The sequence below is a fragment of the Antedon bifida genome, chromosome 8 (genome assembly GCF_963402885.1).
Source record: "Antedon bifida chromosome 8, ecAntBifi1.1, whole genome shotgun sequence".
Lineage (NCBI taxonomy): Eukaryota > Metazoa > Echinodermata > Crinoidea > Comatulida > Antedonidae > Antedon > Antedon bifida.
The window spans coordinates 18,972,932-18,999,814 of NC_136233.1; the positions used below are offsets into that span (position 1 = coordinate 18,972,932).

General features: G+C 34.3%; 5 protein-coding genes across 6 annotated transcripts in view; 3 read left to right on the forward strand and 2 right to left on the reverse strand.

Moving 5' to 3' along the window:
* LOC144850257 (E3 ubiquitin-protein ligase ZNRF2-like) overlaps positions 1 to 19,042 on the forward strand; it is a 32,253-nt gene extending 13,211 nt beyond the window's left edge. The window contains exon 5 of one of the 2 annotated variants that reach the window (XM_078707496.1): positions 19,032 to 19,042. The gene's annotated coding sequence lies outside the window, so the exon portion shown is untranslated. Of the gene's footprint in view, positions 1 to 189; positions 4,251 to 19,031 lie in introns of those variants that run through there. The other variant, XM_078707497.1, reaches the window with a different exon arrangement.
* LOC144850253 (malonate--CoA ligase ACSF3, mitochondrial-like) lies at positions 5,928 to 9,943 on the reverse strand. Its single transcript, XM_078707491.1, has 6 exons — positions 9,880 to 9,943; positions 8,315 to 9,235; positions 7,994 to 8,157; positions 7,711 to 7,856; positions 7,360 to 7,578; positions 5,928 to 6,900 (listed from the first exon to the last, which is right to left on the reverse strand). The coding sequence occupies exons 2-6, from the start codon at positions 9,206 to 9,208 to the stop codon at positions 6,524 to 6,526; spliced, it is 1,800 nt and encodes a 599-aa protein (XP_078563617.1). The 5' UTR covers positions 9,209 to 9,235; positions 9,880 to 9,943; the 3' UTR covers positions 5,928 to 6,523.
* Positions 10,357 to 14,788, forward strand: LOC144850255 (uncharacterized). Its single transcript, XM_078707493.1, has 5 exons — positions 10,357 to 11,120; positions 12,389 to 12,481; positions 12,687 to 12,815; positions 13,444 to 13,493; positions 13,607 to 14,788. Exons 1-5 carry the CDS (start codon positions 10,607 to 10,609, stop codon positions 13,688 to 13,690), a joined length of 870 nt encoding a protein of 289 aa, XP_078563619.1. The 5' UTR covers positions 10,357 to 10,606; the 3' UTR covers positions 13,691 to 14,788.
* LOC144850258 (triple QxxK/R motif-containing protein-like) lies at positions 14,752 to 17,062 on the reverse strand. The gene is made up of 4 exons (XM_078707498.1): positions 17,024 to 17,062; positions 16,322 to 16,540; positions 15,940 to 16,040; positions 14,752 to 15,448 (listed from the first exon to the last, which is right to left on the reverse strand). Coding segments are annotated over exons 2-4 (255 nt in total). The 5' UTR covers positions 16,475 to 16,540; positions 17,024 to 17,062; the 3' UTR covers positions 14,752 to 15,447.
* Positions 17,804 to 26,143, forward strand: LOC144850251 (CCR4-NOT transcription complex subunit 10-like). The gene is made up of 14 exons (XM_078707490.1): positions 17,804 to 17,864; positions 18,497 to 18,776; positions 19,477 to 19,627; positions 20,072 to 20,292; positions 20,682 to 20,765; positions 20,948 to 21,200; positions 21,474 to 21,682; positions 21,774 to 21,889; positions 22,204 to 22,368; positions 22,910 to 23,104; positions 23,430 to 23,548; positions 23,947 to 24,119; positions 24,538 to 24,613; positions 24,921 to 26,143. The coding sequence occupies exons 2-14, from the start codon at positions 18,507 to 18,509 to the stop codon at positions 25,475 to 25,477; spliced, it is 2,589 nt and encodes an 862-aa protein (XP_078563616.1). The 5' UTR covers positions 17,804 to 17,864; positions 18,497 to 18,506; the 3' UTR covers positions 25,478 to 26,143.
* Positions 26,144 to 26,883: the final 740 nt, after the last annotated feature.

The window sequence follows — 26,883 nt, forward strand, 5'->3', positions numbered from 1 at the left end:
TTACCGTTCCATGTAATATGATGTGATCTTCACCTAATCCAGGAGTTATATTAATACAGTAGTCAGTTAAATTATAATCAACTCATAAACTATTTACGCCATCTTCATCCCTCCATACAATTTTAGTAGATGTAGGTTGTGTAAGTTTTTACTCAAAAGATCAATATCATATATTTTTTTAAATTTCAGATTTTTAGAAGATTGTGGCATCTTTTACCAGATGAATTTATGTATGAAAATCAAATATTATCTAAAAACTGTAGTAACTGACCTCAACAGTCTGTTGGTCAAAGATACAGTAGTTACAATATCTTGATACTTCAGAATATCGCTTTAGTAATAGTGTATAGCCTGATGTCCTCTATGTGAATTTATTTATAGGGCGTGTGGCGCAGTGTGCTGGACGTTGGACTACCGATCGTCAGACCTAGGTTCGAATCCAACTCTCGCCGCATTGCTTGTATCCGTAGGCAAGATACTTTACTTACGTTGCCTCTCTCCACCCAGGTGTATAAATGGGTACCCAGTTAGATCTACACACAACTTTGCGCTGGTTACCGGCTGCATTATGGGAGTATGTTTCCATACGTGTTTGATCCCAAAAAAAAAAAAAACTGGGGTAATAATGCTTGTAAAGCGCCTTTGAGCATGATTACTCATGAAAAGGGCGCTATATAAATGTGGTATTATTATTATTATTATTATTTGCGCATATCCGACATTTTCGCAGATTTGTGCTATCATTTTACTATTTTTCCACTACTACAAGGGTGAATAGTTGCGATCATAATTTTGATCAGGTTTGAGCTTGCTATTTGATTTTCATGAGTGCTCAAGAACTCATTTCCTGAACTGTGATTGGTTGTGTAAGTTTTCATTTTGCAAAACTATTCAAACTATTTTCACTGAAGCGAAAATCATCACAGAAAGGGATTTCGAAGATATATATGCCCATATAATGATGCTTCTGATTTGTGTGAATAAATTTGAAGAAGAAGGCGGAATTTTATAAAGCTTTGAGTATCACAGCAACTCAGTCCGAAGTCATGAATTAATGACAGATGAAAACATTGAAAAAGACTGCTAGATGAAGTTATTTTTAAGACACTTGTAGGCCTACTGTATGTATTGTAAATTTAGAAATATTGTTAAGAATCTTGCAATTCTCTGTATGTAATTTTATTTTAATATTAATCATTGTACTGTATTATATTATACTAGGTTTGATCATGAATATTCATAGAGTATGATAAAGGTGGCAGATACAGTACATATTCATGTTTATGGTAATTAGCCAGTCATCATGCACCAGGGAGAAATTTATATAAATATAAAAAGCGTCAATTTATTAATTAATTTGCATTTTACATCTGCTCTGTTTTTAAATAACTGTGGAATCCTGGAAAAGATTGAAACAATGTATTGCTAATGAAGAAGAAACCCCACAAATCATATAATAAAAGTTGAACAACAGAAGGTACTGTATTTACTATAGAGGTACAACTAGAGAATCAACTCCAACACAATCACACCAAAAAACACTACTGTACTCTAAAAAAAATTGTACTGTTAAAAAGAAAAATAATTGTTCTGATTTTAATTTGGTTTTCGTAATATTTTTAATTACTTTATATACTAGCAATATTTTTTAACAGATGCAGTGGCTACTTTGAGAAGTCCCTACTATGATCACATTACTTTGCTAGTTAGCCCTCTAGTTGTATCAATAATATCTCTATTACTTTGACACTTGTACAGGTATTAACCTTATCTATTTTTCACTAAGCACAGCAATGCATTGATAAAAAAACTTAATGTGGATGAATCATCTCGCTCTTGAAACTCTACAACATATAAATGAACAGGCAACAGTGTATGAGGGCGCTGTTACAGCATACTGACAGAGGTCAAAGTTTAACTAAATAACATACATACATCAACATTCTCAGACAACATTCAAACATTAATCAAAATAATTAATAAGTTCAGTATATTGAATATTCATATGTATATTAATGAGGTGTGGATTTTCAGAAATATTATTTAAGTTATTTTTCATTGCTTCAGATAAGTATATATTATAAGGTAGTTTGCATAGCACAAACTGTATTTAATTTTTAATGCAATTGACAGATATTAATGCAATTTTATTCCGATTTTAAAATATATGATATGATCACAACATTTAAATTAAAAATAGTAAATAATGTCCGAGTGTTATTTTTGCTAATTATTAAAACCAAGTATTAGTTTGTCAACATAATATTAGCTTGCAATATATCACTATGTCGTTCATTGTAGATGCAAGACTACATAGTATGTTGGTTTTGTTGTTGATGTTTTATTAATTTTAATTTAATCATGCACAATTTATTTAGCTTAATAATAAATAAAAAAAATAGACATGTTAGCAGCTTTTAATGGAAAAAAAAAAATGTTTACAAATTCAAATTAGTTGTAAAAGATACCATTTGATTTATCATTGTAATCTTAAAGTTGCTACCAGCAAGTTACGAATTTGGATTTTAATATATCTGCAATTTGGTTTTTGATCCAGGTTTTGTTGTTGACGTTTAGGTTCATTTTAACAATATTACTTGGTAAATTTCAGTAGAATCCCTTCTTTGATACTTGGGAGATACTTGACAAATTATGTTAGACTCAGAAGGTTCCCCTCAACCGGGGTTTTTACTGTACTCAAACTGAAGGGTAGAAAGTAAGCACATCCAGTTTCAACTTGTCAAAAGAATTTGAAATTTATTTAACCCCGATCATTAATTTTTCAACAAATCACCAGAATATAAAACCATTGCACTGTAATAAATACACATGGCAGCGTTTTAAATAAATGATGTGATTTTTATGAGATGAAAAACAATATTTTAAGAAACACGTTTACTATTTTATAATCTATGTGTAAGCTATTGATTAGTGTTATGTTAGCGATGTTTGGTTCATCTTACTACTCTCAATATTGAAATACAATCTGAAGCAAGTCAATATGGCACGGTAATTTTAGATGCCTAGGATATGGTGACTGTATTTTAAAAGGACTAAATAAACCAGAATGGATTGTTCCATTAGGTTTTGAGGTTAATATGCACTTGTATTATATAGGGCGTTGCAAAATGATGATGTGATATACAACTACTGTAAAGATATTATGTACATGCCTGTACAAACATTGTTCAAAAGAAAATTTGGCTCTCAAGACTTTTTAAAAGGGCACATATTCATGTACAGTATAAAAACCAGGATATGTTTATGCTAATAGTTTAGAAGGAGACCTTTAAGGCTGTGTTTCTGCAGTCAAAACAAAAGTTATCAGATGTATAATTTTTGTAAATCCGATGCGGATGATCAATCATTATTGTAACACCAAGCACCCAATCACAACATTACAATTTGTGCTTCAGGTCAAAGGTTAAAATTATCGCACTTGTCTGATAATTATATGATTTGAATGATAATTTTTCTTGAGCAGAATAGTTTAAACACTGTTTCCACAGGAAGTTTTCGGTTACTTTTTGGCTGTGCAAACATAGCCTAAAATGAAATTGTCATTTTTGTTTTTACACAGACACTAGAGTTTGTCCTTTTGGTTTTTACACGGACGGACATAGTTTATAGTATGTATTTAAAATATACAAATTTGTGTAAACCTTATATTTTTTACACTAGTAACATCAATAGCTTAAGACATTTTTATTTGATAGTGTTGTAAACCTGTTTTCTAGAAAAAAACTAAATAGGGCCACAATTAACATCAATAGCTGAAGACATTTTTATTTGAGAGTGTTGTAAACCTGTTTTCTAGAGAAAACAAAATAGGGCCACGGTTTTACTGCAGGAAGACGATTTGAAGTGAAGTAAAGATGGTGCTTACATCTTGTTTGTGTATGACTCAGCTTCAAGCAATGATTACGCTTCAGTAACTAAAAGATGAAAGTTCATACATTTCCAGATTTAACTGCCGATTAATTATTGATAATTTATTGATGTCTGTCTGTCTGTTGTGTAATTATTTTGTCTGCTAATGAATAGTAAACTCTGTGGTCTAGTTTATTCATAAACATTCAGTTATAAAAAATATCTGATTAACTCCTAGATTGATATGGAAAAATTGGTTTGTATGATACAGTACTAAAGTACTAAATGTGAGGGGCAATTCAAGGTGTTTTGTTTTGTAATTAAAACATTTTCCCCAACCATAATATCCTGAAAATAAATAAAGTATTTTGATAATTTGGGCTGGTTGTCGTATAATGTTATATAAATCAAATCATTGTGTAGTTGTTGTGTATGCCTCTTAATGAATTAATACAAAATAATTCACTAAAATATTGTAGTACAGTATTAGGCCTTCATGGTTGTAAAACATTTCATATTATTACCATATTTGACATTATTTTGTATCTAATTCAAGGTGGCAGTATTTTTGTTTTTCTAACCAAAAATTAAAAAAAACACGACCAAACTGATTTTAATTCTTAAAGAAAGTTTACACACTATTTTTTCAAGAAAAATTCTATAAAATACTTTCCTTTTGGTTTTTGCTGTATTTGAAAAAAAAAAATGTATTACAGATATCGTAATTGTGATCAGTCATATTATTAATCATTGTTAATATTATTGTTATCATTATTGTTATCAGTCATATTTTGTATTTAATTGTTTTATATTATCAATACCAAAACTACAATGTTCTCAAATAGTACCACTCATTTACTTTCTAAGAAGAAAATCTAAATACTACTTATAGGAAATGAAATAACGATCGCAATATTTATTATATATGTCCATATATAATAGCAAACAGAACAATATTTTTGATTACTTGTATATTAACCAATGCGGTTTACATTAGGAACATGTGTATGTCCCAGCTTGAAGTTAACTGCATTCTGCATCACGTAACCGCATTCTCATACAATATATTTTTTAGATAATTTACACTGGTTCACCACAGTTATATTTTCGCTGGCATTGTATAGGAAGTGTTTTTAGCCTCGCAGAAAGGTCATACTGTCTGTATCCGCTTGTTTTTATATAAAAATCCAACAATGTGTACAGTATAATATTTTTTTTAGGGAAAAGCAAAAGTTATATACTTATTGACAGGTGTTAAAATCAATTACTTTTTATTTTGACAACCACCTTTCTACAACAGTTTTTAGTACTGGTAAATAAAACAATTTGTGACTGTGGCTACTGGCTAAAAATGCCCAAAGACAACACAGACCACTTTCATCTCTCCTACTGGTCCTTTTTGTGGCTTTCAGCGGACACCAAATGAAACTGATGTCTGTCCAACATTAACAGACTTAGGGACCATGTTTTACCATTTTACTGAAGTTACTGAACAATTTGCATTGCTGCAGTGGAATCATTTTGACATGATCCTTACTGCATGTCTTGGAATTTGAGTCTGTTTCCCAATATCAGTATATGATATGGCATAGACAATATATTAAGCACCCATTGACAATTCATAGTACAAAATATGTGGAAGTTTTGTAACTAGTAATTTCAATGGTTATTTTAATTTAAGACCACTTGAAGATAAAAATTCCTTAAATGCTAAGAATTTCTAAAGTTAGTACATACACTTTGTACTTGGGTTTAAATATGCGAGAAAGTGGAAAGTAGGTATAATAAATGTAATAATTATTTTTATGGATTAAAAGTTACTTGACGAAACTTGTATTGTAATTGTGTATAATTATTTTTTCTTTGATACAGTAGATGGAACGATTTTTAAAAATGGATAGCTATATGCAATTATCAGTTTTGTGAAATAGAAATTTTATTTGTAGAAAATTATGTTGTAATCGCTATTTGCTATTAGTATTATTTATTTGTCAATAGAAACTGAATATTTGTTTTTTACACAATTATACAAACATTAATATTTCTACATAATAGTCATTATTTTATTATTTATTTGATCTTTGGTGTACATAACAAAACAATTGTATATGTATTGTTATTTTCATGGAATAAAAATTATTTGTAGAAAGTAATATCTTGTTTTTTAAATAATGTATTGTTTTTAGTCGCGTGCAACTTGACTCTACAGCTCACTGTGTCGGTTGGCCAGTCAGTCTGTAAACACTAACTTGAGCACGCGACTGCAGCCATGTATATGGCCTTGTTTATGGTGCTGAAAGGTAGATTTCACAATAGACTTGCCACACGTGGAGTCTCTAAAACTTTGTTTCTTTTACAGCATCCATTTTGTTTTTGACCGTAAACTAGATTCCAGCTCAAGCATAGTTATGTGATAATTTCATGTGATCCATAGATTTAACTTCATCTAAACCAAAAAGGTCATCATTCACTGTAAGTTATGATTCCTTCCTTTCTATGGTATACTTATGTTATTAGCACCCTCAGTGGCGTAACGCACAGGCCGGAGGCCCCTAGTTTAGGGACTCTCTTTTCTCAGCTGTAAGCTCTGGAACCCCTGGGTTTATCCAGTGAGCGCTCATACACTAAACACCCCCTAGATTATATTTTAATTTTATGGCAAAGCTTCTTCTCCAAATACCTCCACAATTAATTCCTTTTTGTTCACTTTTCCCATCACATTTCTAGGAAGACTTGGTAGTATCTTCAACTCTGTTGGGATGACATACGACGGCATCTTATTATGGCACCAATCTCGTAGAACTCTGAGGGTCATCTGACAGTCTTCTTTGAGACTGATGATGGCTGCAACACGTTCACCCCATGTCATGTCTGGCAAACCAACCACTGCACATTCTTCAATGCTGGGGTGCGACAGAAGACGTCGCTCCACATCCAGACTGCTGATCTTGTACCCACCACTTTTGATGATGTCGACAGATGTACGACCCAAGATATGGTACATATCATTTTCATACATCACAGTGTCACCTGTTAAAAGATAAGTCAGGTATTAAACCTGGAGGCATTAAAAAAAAAATGTGATGATGCAGGGAGGGACTAAATTCATGCCTGGGTATGAATCCAACGACACATTGACAGTCATTTAAGTAGTAAGGATTATTTTAGATGGTTAGGTTCAGCAAATTTGTTATTTTAAAATATTTTATATGCATCCAACAGTGAATCAATCAATTAAAAGATGGATAAACTATTTTTTAATTTATCGTGCTCATTTGAGACTTGGAGAGTGGAGCTGAAAGAGTCACAACCCTGGCTAGATTGGAAAGCAAGAATGTTAACCACCAAGCTACAGCTTCACTACACATATTTAACTTAGAAAATGATTTTCCACATATAAACTCTTTCAAGGACTGTTTTGTATACAGTGTATGCTGGGTTTGTACTAGTAAACTGGTAGGTGGTGATGATGAGTATTTGGCTACTAACCTGTTTTAAACCATCCATCTTCAGTAAAAGATTCTTCAGTTGCATCTGGTCTCTGCCAGTACAGCTTAAACACATTTGGACCTTTAACCTGTAGTTCACCAGCTACACCTTCCATTCCTGGTGTAACTGTAGTTCTCACAGAGTTACCTTCTGCAGTAATCTTACCTTCGGAGGTCACTAATCTTACCTGGACGGATGGTAGTGGAGTTCCAACAGATCCTGAAAATAAAAATTAGTAAAGAAATGACACTTCATATCCATTTCTAATCTTTCATGGAGGTAGTTCATTTTTTATAAAATTTTCTGTCCAGCAAATTTGATGAATATTGTGTGAAGCAAACATAAATTTACCTGGGACACGGAGACCATTTAGTGGGTTAGAAAGTGCCATACCAAACTCTGTCATTCCGTATCGTTCTAACAAACGATGACCTGTGACCTTATCCCACTGTTCCATGATTGGCTGCGGTAATGCAGCCGAGCCTGATACCATCAATCTAGTAACCAAGATCATTCCGAATATAAGTAAATTTATCTGCTGCTTTGTTTCACAACTGAAAAATCTTTGCAACAATCAAATCTCTCTTCCTGCCTACTACTCTTATTTCCTTTCAATCCATTCATTGTTTCATACCTAATATTGTTTTGTAAAGTTGCCTTGATGAATTCTGTAGTTCTTCCGCCTGCCACACTTCCAAATTTAGAGTCGTACGCTTGTAATAGTTTGGCGTAAATTGTTGGAACTGCCATAAAGACATTTATTTTTGATTCAGTTTCCCCAAGAAGATAGCTCCAAACCTTGAAGAAAAAAGGCAGAGAGAATTCTTTGTTTACCGTATTAATAACAAAAGACATACAATATTAGTTTAAACAAAGTGATATCTTGCTATCCTTATTACTTGAAGTAAAGTACTTAACATAGGTGAACATTTATTTGTGTACAAGAAATTCTAACCTTATCTGCATTAAATTCAGGCAGCATGACACATGTTGCTCCACACCATAAAGGACATACTAACAGATTAATGATACCGTGAACATGATGTAATGGAAGAACGTGCAGTACAACATCCTTATTAGACCATTCCCATGAGTCCAACAGCATTGACACTTGTGATTGGATGTTACCAAATGTAGATAACACACCTTTTGGTCGTCCTGTTGTTCCACTAGTGTATATCAACTGTGCAGCGCGGTTTTTCCATTTGGTTTGTCGCCATTTTTCTGTGATTAACCTTTTTTCAGCAAATAAGTCGGAATTAAATTTACCTTCAGTTAATGTTGCAAAGTCATTAATTACATTATTATCAGTATCATTTGAAGCAATTTTGTCTTCATCAAGAACAATATGTTTAACTCCTAACAATTTGATGACTTCTCTAACTTTATCAACGTAGTCAGCTGTCGTGACAACTAAGGATACTGCGGAGTCATTCAGAAAATATGCAAGTTCACTTGGTGGATGTGATTTACAAAGTGGGACAGCAGTTGCCCCACTCATCCAAGTACCCCATTGTGCAACAACATATGTCACATTATTTGGACATAAAAAAGCAACTCTTTCCCCATTCAAAAGGAATGTAGATGTTTTTAGAGTGGGATCTCTTTCAGCTGTTGCTAAAATCCCTTGGCTTAGACTGGTGCTTAAAGATAAAATTTTGTTGTAGGAGTGCTCTCCTATGTTATCCACGATGGCTACTTTGTCTCCATACTTTTCTCGGAGCGTTTGAAAGAAAACTGGTTTTGTTGAGTCAGATGCAAAATAACGACACATGCATGGCCTCAAGGATATCGAGATCAATTCTGCTGTTCTATTATTAAACATCCGGGAAATGCTTTGCATATTCATTCTCCGTTGTCTTGCTAGAATTATATTCTGTAGAATTAATAAAAACTTTTAATGAAAGTTTTAAATAGGCAGCCTACTTTTCAGAATTACTACATGCTGTATTAAAATACCAGAGAATATGTTAAAGCACCAACAGTGAACATCTTTCTAAAAAAAGTTGCCTTGGTAAATATTCTGGACAGGTTTATTTACTGTATTATATATATAATAGCTAAGCCAGGGCTAGTAACTTAACTAGGCTAGGCCTATGAGGCTATACTATAGTAAGATCCCCACTAGCCTAAGCCTTTTATTAATATTAGTTAGGCTATCCTATGGCTTATACTTTATAGATTAGGTATACTACTAGTAGTAGTACTACTAGGCTAGACCGGTGTGTTGACTGGCAAGTCACAAAAGAGTGGTAACTTTAAGCTAGCTAAGCTGTATATGTAGTGTAATTTAGCTATGCCCTAGTAGGCCTAGGCCTAATCCCTAATAAAATACAAGCAAGAGAGACGGATCTCCGCCTCTAAGCCTAGAGTAGGCTACTCAGTCAGGGGGGTAGCCTAGCCTAGCTAGCTAGTAGGGCCTAGGCCTAGACCAAATAAATACGAAATAAAAGTAACAACTATTAGTGCATCACATAACTCTAGGCCTATGCCTATGTGATCTAAAAAAATATATTTTACTGAGTGTATTCCTAAAATAAAACCCCTCTAATAATTAAGTCTAGACTAATGTTGTTAATAGCATTTTTCTTGAGTGTGTGCAACGAAGCATGAGGTCATGTCGTGTCGTAGGTTAATGCATACCTGGGCATTTCCATTTCTAATTCAAAGTACCTCGATAATATTACGTAATCGTTTATGAAGAGCACATAACAGTCTGCCTCCATGGTCTAGTATTTCGTTTTAAATCTACTAATAACTATACTTTATATATTTCTTGGGTTTTTATTATTGTCTTTTTAACACGGCCAATTTCAATCATCCTGGTGTATAGCGATATAACTTCAAGTTTCCAACAAAGTTATTTTTAGATACATACAAAAAAGTAGGCCTATTTTGATCTGACCAAATTTATTGTCGGTCCATTGGCTGCGATGATGCAATAAGATCTGATTGCTACGGTTTCCATTATGCATGTGATAAGACTAAATACGTACAAAAACATATATGTTATCGATCACCGATGAACTTAGCGATTAGCATACAATAGAGCTCGCGACAAGCGTATATTAGTAGCGCACGGAAAACTTATATCTTGAGTTGGTAAACAAGTTTGAAACGGTGACCGCTTGATCAACCTAATGCATCGCAGGATACACAGCCGCATTGGCTTTAAAACCAGTTAGGTCTTGTTGGCAGTGCTGTGATGACATCTGGTCTTTGATCTATCTCGAATTCTAAAAACTGAATGATACGCAAAATGGTTTCCAGGCGAACCATGTTCATCCTAATTTCTATTATGACTTTTTTCACCGCGGTATATTTTACTCTGTTTAACCATCCTCCAGCCGAAGAAACATTGATGGCGAATAAACAAGAATCTATACGTCGACCAGATTGGATGAAAAATGCACCAGTACAGGAAGCGGTCATTCCTGCAGCTCCACAGCAACAGGCTGCAGACACTGGTCTCGCACAAAGGGAAAACAATGCAAATAATAAGTTAATTGTAGCAGCAAATACGAACGATGTAATAGGCCTAGAAGAAAATACAAAAATAAGCAGAAACTTAGAGGAGGGAGCTAAACCAAACATTATTAAAGAAGAAAATAAAGAAAAAGTAAACATTTTAGTAGAAGGAGACATTAAAACCGAGCAGCATAATATAGGAATCGGGCGGCATGGCCTCAAACTTTTCGACTGGGATAAATGGATATCTGATAACGGATTTGTATCCGTTGGAAAAATATGGGCGTTTTGTGGTAAGATTGATCTGTTATCTATTTTTTAAATCTTAATTAATTTTGCTTGTATTTTCTGTTTGTCTGGATTTTTCTTTTCTTTGACAGCTCTAGTCTTGTCTCTCAGTCCTCCCATTTTACGTATCACTGAAAGGAATATATAGAATAAAACATTTTGTTTTCTTTCTACAATATAGACTCTTGTCGTCCTACCTCGCTGGATACTGTTTTTTATTGAGTCAGAAAATTAATATAGGTTTTTATGATTAATAACCGTATTCGCTCATCAAATCAATGTCGGGTTTATTGTACCATTGCGAAACATGAATTTATCTTATGAAATCTATACCAAGGACAACACCACTGGTTAAGGACCATAATCAAGCGGGTTTTTTTTATATATTAAAATTTATGATGTTGCCCAGAAAAGTTTTAGAAGGTCACTTTGTTTGTAGGACATTTTAGTAATTACGTGTTATGTTAAAGAATTATAAATAGAGAACTCATAGAGAACAATGTTTTAGAAGAAAGAGCTCCATATTCATAATGTTTTATATAATTTTCTTTCTTTTTAATTAATTAATTACTGACGTTTTTTCAAAATGATACAAAGCCTATGTTTGTTATCAATATTTTTGTTTTCTTGTTTGCTGTGACCTGTTGACCTTCCTTTTCCTTGAACAATGGGAATCAGAGTTTCGCAACTTTCACGTCAGCTCTGCATGCTGCTCACAAATGTCAACCTATCCGAGCTATATTCGATAAACGTGATTTCACTTTTACAAATTACGTAAACTCACTAATATATATTGAGAATGATAATCTTCACAAAATAAGCGTTTTCTGTAATAGGAACTGTAGGCCTAATATTTTTTGTCACAATAAACATTTATATTTTCCGTCTGGCAGCTGAGTGTCTATGTGCGGACTGTTGATATTGTATGGTAATTTTGCGGTTGATGACATAAAATTATGATACAGTTGAAGAGTTTATAAACATACCAGGAGTGCTATAACCTTGAGTCGTTGACAAATAGATTGTTGTCAGTTTGTCGGTCGGTTAGGAAAAAAACATCGTCTAGTTAGACCTATACTTTATCCATTAATGTTAGAACGGCAAACTTGTGTTTTTTACCAAATTCTTTGGAACAGTCGATAAGAGTTCCAGCAGTTCCCTGCCCTTTGTTCCTACGTCACAATCACGTCACAGAGACATTATTGCTTACCATTACCCGATTGACGGGCACCATCTAATTAAAAGATAGTAATAATTAATTTTAAAATTGCAGATGAACCAGATCCACCAGTAGTCGGAGCTGCCCTTCTGATGGCTGACGAAAGTGGCGGAATTAAAATTGTTACGGTTATGAATACTACATTTGGTACGTAAACATAAACTAGTATAATATATAGGCCTAACGTAAATATGAACAATATTTAATCATTTTACCCGAGAAAATACAAACCATGTACATTTTTAAGCTCTTTGAATAGAGTTAAGATTCATATAATCTACGAAGTAAAGCTCTATAAAAATGGCCGATAGCCCTATTATTTAAATGAGTAATATCTGTTCTCTTCTTTTAGAAAACAGTATACTTTTTGGAACAATCGCTGTTACAGTGGAATATGGCGGTGTTAGGTTATATACTAATGAATTTCCAGTGTGTGATATGGCGGAGGAAGACCCTTATTTTACATGTCCTATGAAAGGAGGTATGAATAATAATGTGCCTAGTGCTAATTTCTCTTCTTGAAATCTTTGTAGGCGCGCATGCTTGTCATAGCTTTTCTTTCGTTTGCTATACCGTAACCTTCTAATCTCATATCACTGCTAACGGAATAGGCCTAAGACTGAGCTTTTTTAGGAACGCCTTCTTGCTTTCGATAACTTTATTACAAATTATTGTATATGTATATATATATTATTTTGTTTTTGAATAGGCACATAATACTCCATTTTACCAAAAAATTCGCCTGAATTCAATTTAATCAATTCTTTAAATTTAACTATTTATTTTTATAAGCAAAATAATAATTGTTTTAATGGTATTTTTTATCCAAAGGAGAATAATTTTAAAGTGTTTATGTTTATTAGGACACACATCTCTTTAAATAAACAATAAATAACTTACCTTAACTATTGCATACTACATATAAAACAGCTGTACGTTTAAAGAACGAGGAACTGTTCAACAGTTTTAGCAAGAAATATCAAAGGCAGTTATCAAGAACCATGTGACACGTCATTCTTTTGACATCATTATTATTTTAACACTTCTGCCATCTTAAACTTTCTAACCAGCATTTGGCAAATGAAGGTCATGTATTCTTTTCTTAATAGGCGACCAATATTATATGCGAGAAGATCACGTGCCAGGACTTTTGCCAGCCGTAAGTTTTCACTTTTTTTTCGAAATCAGATTAATAGTGTTTCAATTATCTATCTCATCAGTGTTTCTTGGTAGACTTTTTTGTTACTGATATCGTTTTCTTTTGTCCATCAGGGTAACTACTACACAGAAGCGAAGTTAATAGACCACAAACAGAAGACGGTGGTTTGTGCCAACTGTGACCTCAATATCAAATAATTAACTTTAAAAAACACATATAATAGATTGATTTTAAAGGAAATTTTAAGGATAATTTCAGACGAGGGTGTGGTGGGTATGGTGGTATTGATCAATAGGAGCTTTCGATTTGAGACAACAGGACCAAAGAACTACGCATATTGTTTCTGTTTCTGTCTGAACCTATACTAGGCTAAATCAGCTAAAAATGTGAAGCAACTCGAAGCATTGCCTCCACAAAATGCGTACAATTAGTTGACGTCTGTTCCAATTTCGTCACTAATAGAAAGCTCGCTTTAATGACGATGCTTCTACCACGAGAGGTGTTTGAGGACTTTGAAATGAACACTGTGAATGTATGGTACAATGCAAATACCAACAGTATTACTTTGGTCTACTTAAGTACTTCTTATCTACGATAAAAATGTATTATTGTGTAATATTTAAAGTAGAAGTCAAAAATTATATTACAGTAGTACTCTGTACAGTAAAACATATTTCCTTAAATATCGTTCACTTGTGATTGGCTTAGACGACGAATACGGATGAGGAGCGCCTCGAAATTGTGAATTAGGTCTACCATTTCAGACATATTGCTTCTATGTACCATTTTTGATCGAGAATTTCACCTTTTAGTACATCCAATAGAAAGATACGATTATCAAAATACAAACATCGTTAGTTGATACGTCGTCTGTTCGTTTTGATAAAAAGAGCGACGTCGAATTATCAACTAAAAATATACCCAGGTCAGCAATTCACACCTACACCAGATTCTGCAGCAACAGCAGCTGTCATGAGGTAGATTGTGACCGACTATTGAGAGTCATTAGGGCAGTTTCAGGTTTATAATATATCAAAATGCAGTACTAGAATCTTAAACTCCTCTCTACTAGGGGACACTTTTTCCTGTGAAACGAACGGGGTGGGGGTATTTGTTTTATTAACAACCAACCTCTATTTAGTGGACAACCCTTGAGACACTTAAGGTATTCCAATATTATACACTACGTTTCTTTTCGTAAGTTCAATATAATTGTCGCTGCATTGTATACGATTATAAAATAACACATTTATAGATATTTGTTAGTATTGTTTTATTTATTACTACGACTACAAACATTTTAGTACTGAATGAACATTTATATCATCAAATATACATTAAAATCACACTATACATTGGTCATAAAATACGATATCCGAAAGTTTCAAGACTTTTGCTAATCGTAAGATGTAAACATGTTAATGTTCAGAAGTTGTTCACATTTGTGATTTGATCATGATAGCATTAGTAGTATTCTTGCTTGGAAGTAAACAACTACAGCTTTATTTATCAGACTAGTTCTTTTTATAATATCGACGTTGTCATTCACGATTTAAGAATAAAAATATGTATACACAAATATTTTCTTGGGTTATTTTGAAAACGGACTCAAAGCAAAATCAAAGATGGTTTCGTTGGGACCAATAGCATTATCCTGTGTAGTCTTTGGGAGTAACTTGTGTTACTTATGTGTTGTATGTACATATAAGGCACTTCGTTTCCCAAAATTAAAAATATTCATGAAAAATTAGGTTAAAAAACATTCACACATTTATTGTAATCTCAATTAAAAGGGTATTGCAGAATTAAGTGCAATCTCAAAAACATAGTTTCTCTTCGTCTTCTCTTTTCCTTAGAAGGTCGATGTTGAAATTGAGGTTTATTGCATGAATTAAGGCACGTCTGAATTATTATTATTCAGTTGTAATAAACTGGAGAAAACCATAAACAAATATCTGTAAAGATAATAAACATTAGCATAACGCAAATATTAGTTTCAAAATAATAACAGTAGAGGAAAATTACATTTATGAATTTATTGGGTATAAAATCATAATAAACATTGGGGGCGGTAAATTTCATATGATTATACACAGGCTTTTTCTGTGTCGATTGTAGCTAATAATTCTTGATGTATTATATTTACAATTTTAAATGCAAGTTAAATCTTCAAAAATTTACTCCACTAGGAGGTAATATAAAACAACGGAATGTTGGTGTACTAGGCTAGGTTAAAATGTGATGCTTTGATAGATAATATTATATTTACAGTAATAACATTAGGTTTACAATATACAAATTTATATAAAATATCTTCAGATTTGCCAATACTAAATTAGGATTGTAAAAACATTTTCTAACTGATATATATGGTTTTTACATGATTTTTATTATATACTGTTTTCGCATACAAAAACATAGGGAAACAAAATTATTCTTAACTAACCATTTATTTGTAGAATCTTCTACTGGACGTATATTCATCGCAAATATAAAGTAAACAAAACATAGTACGGCACACAATGCTGCTAAAACAAGAATTCCTTCCTGAAAGTAAAACTTATAGTTAAAAAATGTGTCTTGTACTGTAGAAAAACTGTGAATAATTTGTTTGTTTTTGCAAAATGAATATCTCAATTACAATCAAGTTGAAAAACAAAGAAAGCATATAATATGTTATTAGCTTAATGATAATATTATTGTTTATTGATTTTTTACTTGATAATTTCATGACCATTCCTGTCCAGTTACTATTTATTTTCCCAAACTTCATTATGAACAAACTTTTCACAAATTATAAAAATAATTTTATTACAGGTGGTACACACATATATTCGGCTTTTAGATGCTCCACTTTGTCTTTGTTGTGCGGCCTTCTTGGCTGCTTTTATGTCTTTCTTGCTGCGTTTGTAATCTTGCTTTCCAATACTTTTACGGTAGTTCTCAACAGGAGCTATCCCATGAACGTCCTTCTTTCCCATCTTGAATACTTGCACAATATAAATTATATATCTCTGTTTGTATCATTACTAACACAGCAACCTGTCCTACATTTACATAAATATGAAATAGCAAAACATACATGATGGTCAGAATACACATAATCAAAACATCCCCGGGCCCTCCCCCACTCCGAATAAGTCGGCGCATCAACTCTATATTTTATGGGCCGGATCATCTTGGCCTACTAGCCTAGGGACTACGGACACGGTCTATAGAACAGTACTAATATTTAGACCTAGTCCTAGAATAGAGGCCTGCCCTCAACTACTAGCTACTTGCCTTTTTATTATACCTGGCGCCTCATGCAGCCAGGAGGGCAGAGCCTGAGGCCTACCTTAGCCTAGGCCCTAGCTAGTAGTAGTAGTAGTAGTAGTAGCGGGAGGTTATACTATTATGCATTAATTTATAAAAAGAAAAGCATATCATAACGCCTCATCTTCACCAACGTTAGTCAGTGGTCGATATTTTACCCTAAAATGTCCTTATTTCACTATTAATAATACAAATATAAGTAAAAAATGCTTTACATATTAATTAGGCCTAGCTGCCTGGCTTACTGACGTGTGTGTGTGACACGCGATCACCAAAAATAAAAACAAAACAACAATTTGTGACGTTGCGTATATGGGCAGCCAATTGGTGTTTTGATTAAATTAGCAACAACGATACATGGTCTCTGCCAATTATATTCTGAGTAAGCAGTAAGTTCTGCGCTAAACCTGTCCTCTAATATTCATGGTGGGTTTTGAACAAAACAACTTGAAGGCATAGTCCAACTACATACACAACTTTCTTAATAATTAATAGAGAAGTTGCGGAATAAAAATAATAAATAACGGTTCATGATCCAGCAAGGAGATGATCATGCTGCAACGTTGGTTCTCAGCTAGCATCACGATGTAAATGGAAATGTGTCAAACATATTTAAACAGTCACAAATATAAAAAGGACAAGCGTAAAATATAAATGATTACTAAACAGTTCCACCGAGCTTACTCTATACAGTATTATTATTTCATTCAAACCCCGGTGTTGCTTATAGTGTGAATGGGTATCTCCGGAGTTTCTCGACGTTTTGAATAGTCACAAACCTTGGTGGACAGATTTCACCAACCCCGCTCAACCTTGGGGTGTCTCCGGAGATCACTCCAGAGTTTTGGTGTGAAAGAGGTATTGTGGTACTACCAGACTGATAAGTACAGTACAGTACAGTATTTAGACTGAACGTAATGACACTAAATGCGCCTCATACTATGTGGATGCTGGAGTCTGGACACATCGATGAGGGCAGCAAATAAATAGAACGAGAAGCAGCGTCACGTTTCCCTCTCGTTCTTCGAAATTCAAGGCTGTGTGAAACTTAAAAGAGTACTTTATTTCACTTTTAATGTTATTATTTACTATACTTGTATTTTAATGAAACTCAATGCCTCCCAAATTATTCATCTTAGCCTAGTAATATTAACAATAAGTAGGATATTATGGTATAGTGTGTAGGTAGAGCTAGGCCTTGCCCTAGGTACTGATTGATAAAGTTAGAGGGCCCCCTCTGCTGGTCTAGCTAGTAGGCTAGAGGCTAGGCCTACCCAGGCCGTAAGGCGCTACTGCTGTTTCGCACCTAGCTAGTACGGGTAGGCCCTAGCTATTGTATTACTAGGCCTACTAACTACAGTGTCAGTACTCTTCAGTCTTACTCTAATAATCTAGGCCTAGTACTAAGTAAGTAGGCCTCTAAGACTAAGGTCTAGCTCACCTTAGCCTTAGTAATTATAATAGTAGTAGGACAGGCTAGATAGATAATTAAAAAAGGCCTAGCTAGGCCCTTATCTATAGTATATATGATATAATGTAAATAATAATTATAATAGTACGGTATATACCTAGAACCTAGCTATGCTTATATATGCACATTTTACGCTAGCCTATGGCCTAGCTAAATATCCTCATTTAATCATGCCTACAGTAGCCTTATAATTATATTGATTCGTAATAAATTTCAGAAAGTTCAAAATGGATGGAGCATCTGCACGTGAAATAACTTCCTCACCTGGGCCTGCTCTTACGATGATTACTAATGAAGAGAAAGGCCTAGCGACTGCTGCTAGCGAGAGCTTCAAAGCTGGTAATTATACAGCATGTGTAGAGCAGTTAAAGAAGCTGGCTAGTAATGGAAAACGTGATCCAAAAGTTGACCATAACTTGGCCGTTGCTCAGTTCTATCAATCTGGATGTAAAAACACTGATGAGTTTCGTAACAACTTAACTCAGGCTTCAAAACTTGTGAGTAAGACGTGTTGTGATTGTGGTATGATGACTAAAGTGATTTTTTTACAACCTAAAGAAATCCAGTTTAAATACTAATTAAAGTTAAGTTGGATAATTAAAATTATTGCATAAATAATAATAATAAACAAGAAATTATCAAATGTACGCAAGGCTCAAGAAGTGATCCATGTCACCCACATGGAGCGAATGAATAAAGACACATTTGGTAATTATTTACAATTCTCAAGAGGTTTTCAAGAATAAAAGGAGTATACACTGCTGAAAATAAGTTTTTAAAAGTGTCATACAGTATTATGTAAATTGCTGAAACCGTCATGGTTAATAGCAAAGTGGGTAAAATGGCCGAGCAGTTAAGGCAAGGGTGCTGTTTTCCGTACCTAAAGAGCCAACAATATCGGCATGCCATAGTTTCTTAAAGTGTATGCACTTCAAAGAACGCAGTTTATCATACAAGACAAGTAAATGGTTGCTCTGGTGAACTGGTTCACAAAATGCTCCTGTGTCTATTGATAGGACACGGATTAATTTAATCTCTGGCCATGTGCCTAAAAGAATTGAAATATAGAATATAATATACTGTAATAAGCACAGTGGAATCGATAGATAATTTCAAGCTACCACGATAAACATCATTTAACTGGGGTATTCCGAACCCTGTGTGTCAGTAAATTGAATAAACATGTTATGTTTCTAGGCCCAGCTATCTTTAAATGAACTTGACTCATTAGAGGATGCAGTACAAGGAGTATTCTTCTTCAACCATGCCGTTATCTTGTTTCATCTTCGTCAATATAACGATGCTACGCGCATATTGGAGAAGCTGTTTCAAATTATAGAACCACTCGGTAAGAAGAAAATTTCTTGATTTCTTGTTCTTCTGGTATCATGTTTAATTGTTAACGTTGATGACCATTGTTCTCCAGACTTCCATGTTATAAGTTTGAATGAAATTGTTGGTTGTTGAATTGCTGAGTGTTATTGTTATTTATATATTTCATCACATGACGTTCTATATTGTTAATGTAAAAACGTTGGCCTAACAGGAGTAGTTTTAAGCTGTCAAATACTCTTGAATTAATAAACATTTTGTAGAGATACTGACAAGCATAGATAATGTATTTCAACTGGCCATAGCTTTCCTTAATTTTACGAGCATGACTTGTAAAAGTAAGAGAGGAGCCAATTTATTTTGTTTTTTTAGTTTTTTATTTAAATACATACATTACACTCAAATAATCATTATTTGTTGAGTTACTTCTAATGTAACTATATGTAACTATTTTTTACAGCTGAAACGCTAGCCCATAGTGTTCTTTTGTTATTGATTGAAACCTATCTTCGTAGCCAGCAACCAGATAGAGCACTGTTCTATTTAAACTACCTGGAGAAAGTACTTTTAGGCAACGACCCTACACCTAAGAAAAATCAAGGTTCTGATGTACAGTCTGGAAAAGAGAATGAGAACACTACTAGCGAAAAGTATGAAATGCAGAAACCGATATTGAATAAGGTAATTGCTCTATAAAAGGTGTAGTAAAAATACTTGAATTAAATATATAAAAACCAATCAACCAGATTATAATAATAAAGGCACCTTTATTTATTCTTGCCTTTTATACATAAAGCTGAGATTTCACTATTATATTTTGCAGGACCAATTATGTTTAATTACCTTAAACTGTCATTTAAATCTTAGTACTCACTAAGATGCAGTGCAAGGAATATCTCTAAAGCCAACAATTTTACCAATTACAGTACATCTCATGATTTGTCAAATTACGTGTGTTGCTGTTTTGTCCTAGTGGGAACCAAGCATTAGTAACACATACAGTATGTTGTTGTAACACAAAGTCACTGTGATGGAAGAAAAATATATATTTGTCTGTTTTTTCTTTGCAGTGTAAAACAAGGTGTTTCTTAGGACTTCGCTCAATGAAGGCATGCAAAAGGGAATTGAAACACATGATGAATTCCGCAGGCTCGGTAAGTATGCATCATTTTTATAAAAAATTAATTGTTGGTACACAGTAATAAATTAATCCATAAATGATTTTTGGTTTATAAGCATGACATCTATACATCCTGTAATTGGCAAGTAACTTGTGGTTGGATGTGTACTGAGTTTTTACTTTTAATTTTAACACTTAAATTTTTTTACTTCTCAGACAACAACTACTCTTTTCATGAAGAGCAATTTTGAGTACTTGCGACAAAACTATCGCAAGGCTATCAAGTTCCTCAACAGTGCCCCTCAGTCATCAAATTCCCGCGTCACGGGTGAATGCTTTTCATCAATGTACTATAATAATATCGCTTGTATACATTTCCACATGCACAAATACAACCTCGCGGTGTTCTACGCACGTAGAGCGATTCAGGAAAACATAAATGCTGTGCAAGAAATACCGAGGAAACAGGGTGAGTAAATTTCTTCTTTTCTTTTATTTACCCAATGTTATACTGTATTAATGTATAATGTAATAAGCCCACCTTAGGTTTAATGATATCCCAAATAGATAAGCCCACCCTGAGTATATAGTACAGTATAACCCATCCCTGAGATATAAGCATATTATCCAGGAATAAGCCCATCTCCTGGTATACGAAGACACTTTAGGCTTAGTACTAAACGTGCATTTTGTGTTCGCTACATCGGCAGCATATTAATATCATTAATTCTTGTTCTTTTAGGTTGTGAACTCTCAGGAAGACCAATGAAAACTCTAAGTCTTAATTGCCACTCTGAACTGCTGTTTAACATTGGGATACAACTGTTGTATTCTGGCCATCCATTATCAGCATTTGATTGTCTAGTAGAGGCTGTACAGATCTTCCCTTGTAATGCTAGGCTTTGGCTAAGGATAGCTGAGTGTTGTATTTTAGCAGACAAACAAGCTGAGGTAATAGCACATTCTTCTATCAAGACAAGGCTTAGATTTTATCAATAACATATTATTACCATAATTACATCTCAAATTCGTGTTTTGTCAGGTTAAACGTAATGTTACTACAAACGGTGATGAGAATCGAGGTATTGTGAAGAGTGTTGTAGGAACTGGCATATACAGGAAAGTTGTCTTAGTGTCGGGAACATCAACTAATGCCAGGTATGAAGTAGAACAATGTGATAGATGTTATAGTAGGCCTAGTACATTACAATGATGTCTTTGAAATTAAACTCTCATTCCCTTATACATACAGTATAAAGAACTACAAGTAGAACAAAGTATCAATAGGGAGCAATCATAAAATATACCATTTTCTTAGGCCACGGGAAGTAGATGACATGGTTCTTTCCAGCATGCTCTTCCTGTTTTTGTAGTAGGCCTCTGGGCCTAGACCTACAATACTGTAGTTATAACATACATTACGATAATCATACCCTGCCCAATGGATTTGTAATTTATATTTGTTGTTCCAGTTCTAGTAATGGCCAGTCTGCTGCTATGCCAGAGGCAACTCTAGACTTTGCTAATTTATGTCTATGTAACGCATTCAACCTTCTGGAGTGTGAATGGCAAAACTCAACCACACCTCTTACCAAATCAGCCAGTAGTGCTGAGACAGACAGCACAGATTTACCGAGGTAAGGTTGTTCATATAGATCACTCTAGGGACACAAGTCTTAACATTTACCTTTGTCAGAGAGGTTATAAAATATGTTTGTGCCACACATCAAAACTACTGAACAAATTTTCAATATACAGTATTCATTTGCCTCGCGTTTATTGTTCAGGAGGGTACGTCATATGACGAGGCCTGTTGAAATGTCTGTCGGTGTTGAAATTCCGACGAGACGAGTCCTCTTGCGATAATGTCGTAGTTTTTAGGTCGTCGTTAATTTTGTCTCGTACGTCGCTGTCTTAGTTGGCCTTTAGAGGAGAAGAATGTTGTTGAAAAGATGTAACATCTAAGTCCACAGCGCCTTTGATCACTTGTTGCTGGAATTGGCGCTTTACAAATTCGTATATATTATTATTATTATTATTATTATATCTTGTTGTTTACCTATGTTTAAATGTATTGTGACTTTCAAAGGCTATTTAAAGACTGTTTTACCCCTGGCAGAAGTCAAAACTCTCTGATCGCTCTTGTTTATAATGTAATAATGAATTCTTTTTAATTAGTTCCAAACAGCAAGGGTACTTCCATCTAAAACCAGCGCCACCATCACAACCTCTAAAGAGCAGTGAAGTGATTAGTCTCCGCTGTTCCATACTTGCATGTAGTGCTTATGTGAGGCTGGGTCTTAGAGATTTCACTTGTGCTCTGGAGAATGCAGAAAAACTGATCAGTCAACCTCAAGTCTCTGGATCTCTAAAGTTAGTACATTTGTATTTTTGTTATAAAGAAATGATTATATATTAATCAGGACCGTATCCAGCATGTAGCAGGCAGGCCGTTTCCCTTGTCTGAAATTCACTACTACTACTACTACTAGAAAAAACAGTTAGGCTTGCCTCTGCACTTTTTCAACTCTGGCTATGGCTCTGTTAATGCATAATATGTTCTCTTATGGATTGCTCTTGAGATATATCTCAACCTTTGGAACAGTCAAATTTTATCGACATTTAACATTTCAACCTGCCTTTGCAATGTTATATACTATTTTTTGTTTTAACAACATTTTTTTACATTTGTATGTAGGTATCTTGGACACATGTACTGCGCTGAGGCTTTAATATATCTTGACAGAATTTCAGAAGCGATCAAGCACTTATCTGTTGATGTCAGTGATGTGAGCATTCTATATCAAGGAGATCAAGGTAAGATTCCACCACTAGACATTCAACTAGACAGTGAAGTGCTACTACTTCTAAAGCTCTGTCTACACTATCAAACTGTATGTGACAAAAACATGTGATATGCCATATGGACACGATGATGTCATATTACTATGGGCGCATCTATGGGCGCATTATACTTTTTAGTCAAACTAGTTTGATAGTGTAGATCAAACTATGCGAAAAAAATGTTATGTGCCCAATATGTATACGATGATGTCATATCACTACCATATTTTTTGGCACATCACACATTTTTTGTCAAACTAGTTTGATAGTGTAGATAGAGCTTGCCTATAGTTTGCAGAGCAGGCAATGAGTATGTATCATTTTTTGCAAAAGGTATTCAATCTCAATATTTTTTGGTTTAAAATTACTAGGAAACAAGGAAAAAACAGAAAATCACACAGATGGGGAATTGCCAGAAGGAGGAGCAATGACCCAGATGTACCCTGAGACACTGCAGACTGCAAAAGCCACAATGGCATTCAACCTGGCTACGGCATTCTGTATGCGCGGTGAAATGAATAAGGCTAAGCGATGCATTATGCAGGTATGAGGCTAATCATGTTATTGGCGATTATTGTAGAACATGGAGAGAATTTTAAGATTTGATAGGCATGTTTGTTTAAAGCTCTGTCTACACTATCAAACTAGTTTGACAAAAAAATGTGATGTGACCAAATAAAGTTTTCGACTACAGTGACTATATTTTGACAAGAATAAAGTGAATACCACTTAAGGGAAATCCATATTTATTGACTTGAAATTGACTTTTCTAATGATGGTAGGCCATTATTAGCCAAAAGCTCATCTGAATAAAGCTCTGTCCACACTATCAAACTTTATGTGACAAAAACAAATGTGATGTGCCCATATATGGACACGATGACATCAAGTTCCTCCTCAATAGGGTGACCCAAATGAGATATTATACTGTATAATAATAATTGGAATTTTCCTCAACTTAGGCATGTTCATTGATCCCTCAATCAGAAGTTCCTCCACAAGCGTTGCTGCTTGGAATAATTATTGAGTTGCAATGTGGTGAGTATTCATAGTTAAACATTTTTGTTGTCATTTAGTACTGTATAATGTCTACTCTTACCAATGTTAGGGATGTCATGTTAGTTCGCCGTGTGCATGCTGGAATATTAGGACGTGTGTCCTCGCTCCTTACCTTGACGCAGGTTTCATGGTTTCTAGGTCCAGGTGATGACCGACGACAAATTGATTGGCCTTACCGAGGTTGGCTGTCGGTCCTCGGTGGTCGCAAATCAAGCGCTCCCTAGTAATTATAGAAGCACTTGCATATTTTGTAAACACTATGTTTTTGTTTTTTTTCCGTTTACAGGTAGTACACAATTAGCATTACAGATGGTTAAGAAACAACAGTTGATACCTTATTATAAAGCAACGGAAATTAGCCACCATGAACCAACACCAATCCTACCACCAGTCAATCCAAACCAAAAGCCAGTAGGTATGCCAGCATTTAGTCAGTCACAACGACCAATAGGAACCCCTGGTCAAGGAGGCTTCCGACCAATAGCTCCACCGATTGGTCAACCGATACCTCTACCAGTTGGTCAACCGATACCTCTACCAGTTGGACAAGCAATACCACTACCCAGTGGTCAATCGATAGCTCCACCAGTTGCTCAACCAATCGGTCCACCTATGAGTCAAGCCATTGGGCAGTCATTTGGGACGGCTATTAGTCAGTCTCCCAATCATGGATTTGGGCCAAATTTGGGGCAGTCAAGTCCACTGATGGGGTCAGTGCCAGTGTCCGGCGGATTTCTTGGAAATGCATCGCAGGGGAATCTGTTAGCACCTGGTCACGGAAGGGGTGTATTCAGCCCAGTGGGTAGTACAAAATCCACCTGGAATAACACCACATGGAAATAAACAAGGACATAAACCACCTCCAATTAAAGGCCAAGACTCTATTATCTGTGTATGGTAATACGTCATCCTATTTAAGTGACTTGTATTTCCCGTGGACGCATTCTTTGCACTCATTTTAAACTTTGACCTCGCTTTCCTTGTGACCTACTGTTATTGTTTTATCTTAATCATTTTTTTTAATCAAATTGATGGTCAGAGACTATGTAATGGTATCTGTCATAATTTAAAACAAATTCTTTTTCAAGGTTTATCGTTATAGCATTGACAAGCTTGTGCCACCACATGATGGATAGGAAATAGGAGAAACATTTGCTATTGATGCCGGCACTTCCTTTATTATGCAATGGCGCTTTCTCTCGATTCATCTGTGATAAACCTTATATTAATTTTATTCCATTGTTCAATTATTTTAATTAAGAAATATGTAATTAATGTTTTATTTATTTTTGTTTTATTGCACTGAAAGTTATAATTATGACTAATGAATTCAAATTTTCATTTTAATTTTTTAATCAGAAATGGAAGTTTATAATATTGTTAAAAAATGAATTATTATTGATGCTAAATACTGTATAACAGTATCTTAGTTCTTTTGTTTATACTCAATTCGGTGCATTTCCACAAAAGTATAATTAAGACACAATGAATAAAAACTGTATACTCAAATGTAATGTTGACATACATTTTTGTTTTTCACAGGTTGAGATTCAGATTTTGTTCACTGAAATGCATGCTATCAGTTTAGCTTAACATTCTGGTATGGTTACTTGAACGATCCTTCATTGGCGCTTATATACACAATGCAGTGATAGTATCTGTATACTGTATTTTAGTTTTTCGCAGGTTGAAATTTAACCTTTTCGGATTTTGTTCAATTTGGGTTTTGGTATTTTTGTACTTGATCACAAAACCGTCAATAATACACTTTGTATATATTGCAATAATATTGCAATCGGGCAATAGGGATACACGGTGTAATGATCATGAATCAGACTTGTGCGTGTATACATGAGTTTTACATCTACCTCTGTCAGTTAATGATTTCTTTTTTTTTCTACCATCGACGTTTTTTCTATGTTGTTTAGCGAGATGTTTTCATCGCATTCCATTGTCCTTTGGATGAGATGTTTAGCCTTTGATGAAAGATACATAAGACTCAATACTCAAAACTACTAAAATGAATCGTGTTCCTTGCAGGTCATTGAGGCATTTGAGGCATGTTAGCACTAACAGTACTCTGTGTGGATACCGCGAACCTAATCATCGACACAATCATTTTTAGTCGCGATTCTACAGCTCACTATGTCGTTCGGTTGGTCACTCGATTGCAGCCATGTATATGGCCTTGTTTATGGCTAGTGGAGCATACTATTTAATAACCCTAAAAGGGGTAATAAAACAGAATC

Bases quoted from the DNA above. Each gene is read 5' to 3' on its own strand.
- LOC144850253 (XM_078707491.1), bottom strand. From the start codon at position 9,208: ATGAATATGCAAAGCATTTCCCGGATGTTTAATAATAGAACAGCAGAA. The intron at 7,579-7,710 runs GTAAATTTATGT...TTTTATTTTCAG, and splicing joins AAATGGTCTCCGTGTCCCAG to GATCTGTTGGAACTCCACTA. The intron at 6,901-7,359 runs GTTAGTAGCCAA...ATCTTTTAACAG, and splicing joins AGATGGATGGTTTAAAACAG to GTGACACTGTGATGTATGAA.
- LOC144850255 (XM_078707493.1), top strand. From the start codon at position 10,607: ATGATACGCAAAATGGTTTCCAGGCGAACCATGTTCATCCTAATTTCT. The intron at 12,816-13,443 runs GTATGAATAATA...TTTTCTTAATAG, and splicing joins TACATGTCCTATGAAAGGAG to GCGACCAATATTATATGCGA. The intron at 13,494-13,606 runs GTAAGTTTTCAC...TTTGTCCATCAG, and splicing joins TGCCAGGACTTTTGCCAGCC to GGTAACTACTACACAGAAGC.
- LOC144850258 (XM_078707498.1), bottom strand. From the start codon at position 16,474: ATGGGAAAGAAGGACGTTCATGGGATAGCTCCTGTTGAGAACTACCGT. The intron at 16,041-16,321 runs GTGTGTACCACC...TTTTACTTTCAG, and splicing joins CATCTAAAAGCCGAATATAT to GAAGGAATTCTTGTTTTAGC.
- LOC144850251 (XM_078707490.1), top strand. From the start codon at position 18,507: ATGGATGGAGCATCTGCACGTGAAATAACTTCCTCACCTGGGCCTGCT. The intron at 21,890-22,203 runs GTATGAAGTAGA...TTGTTGTTCCAG, and splicing joins GGAACATCAACTAATGCCAG to TTCTAGTAATGGCCAGTCTG. The intron at 23,549-23,946 runs GTAAGATTCCAC...TAAAATTACTAG, and splicing joins TCTATATCAAGGAGATCAAG to GAAACAAGGAAAAAACAGAA.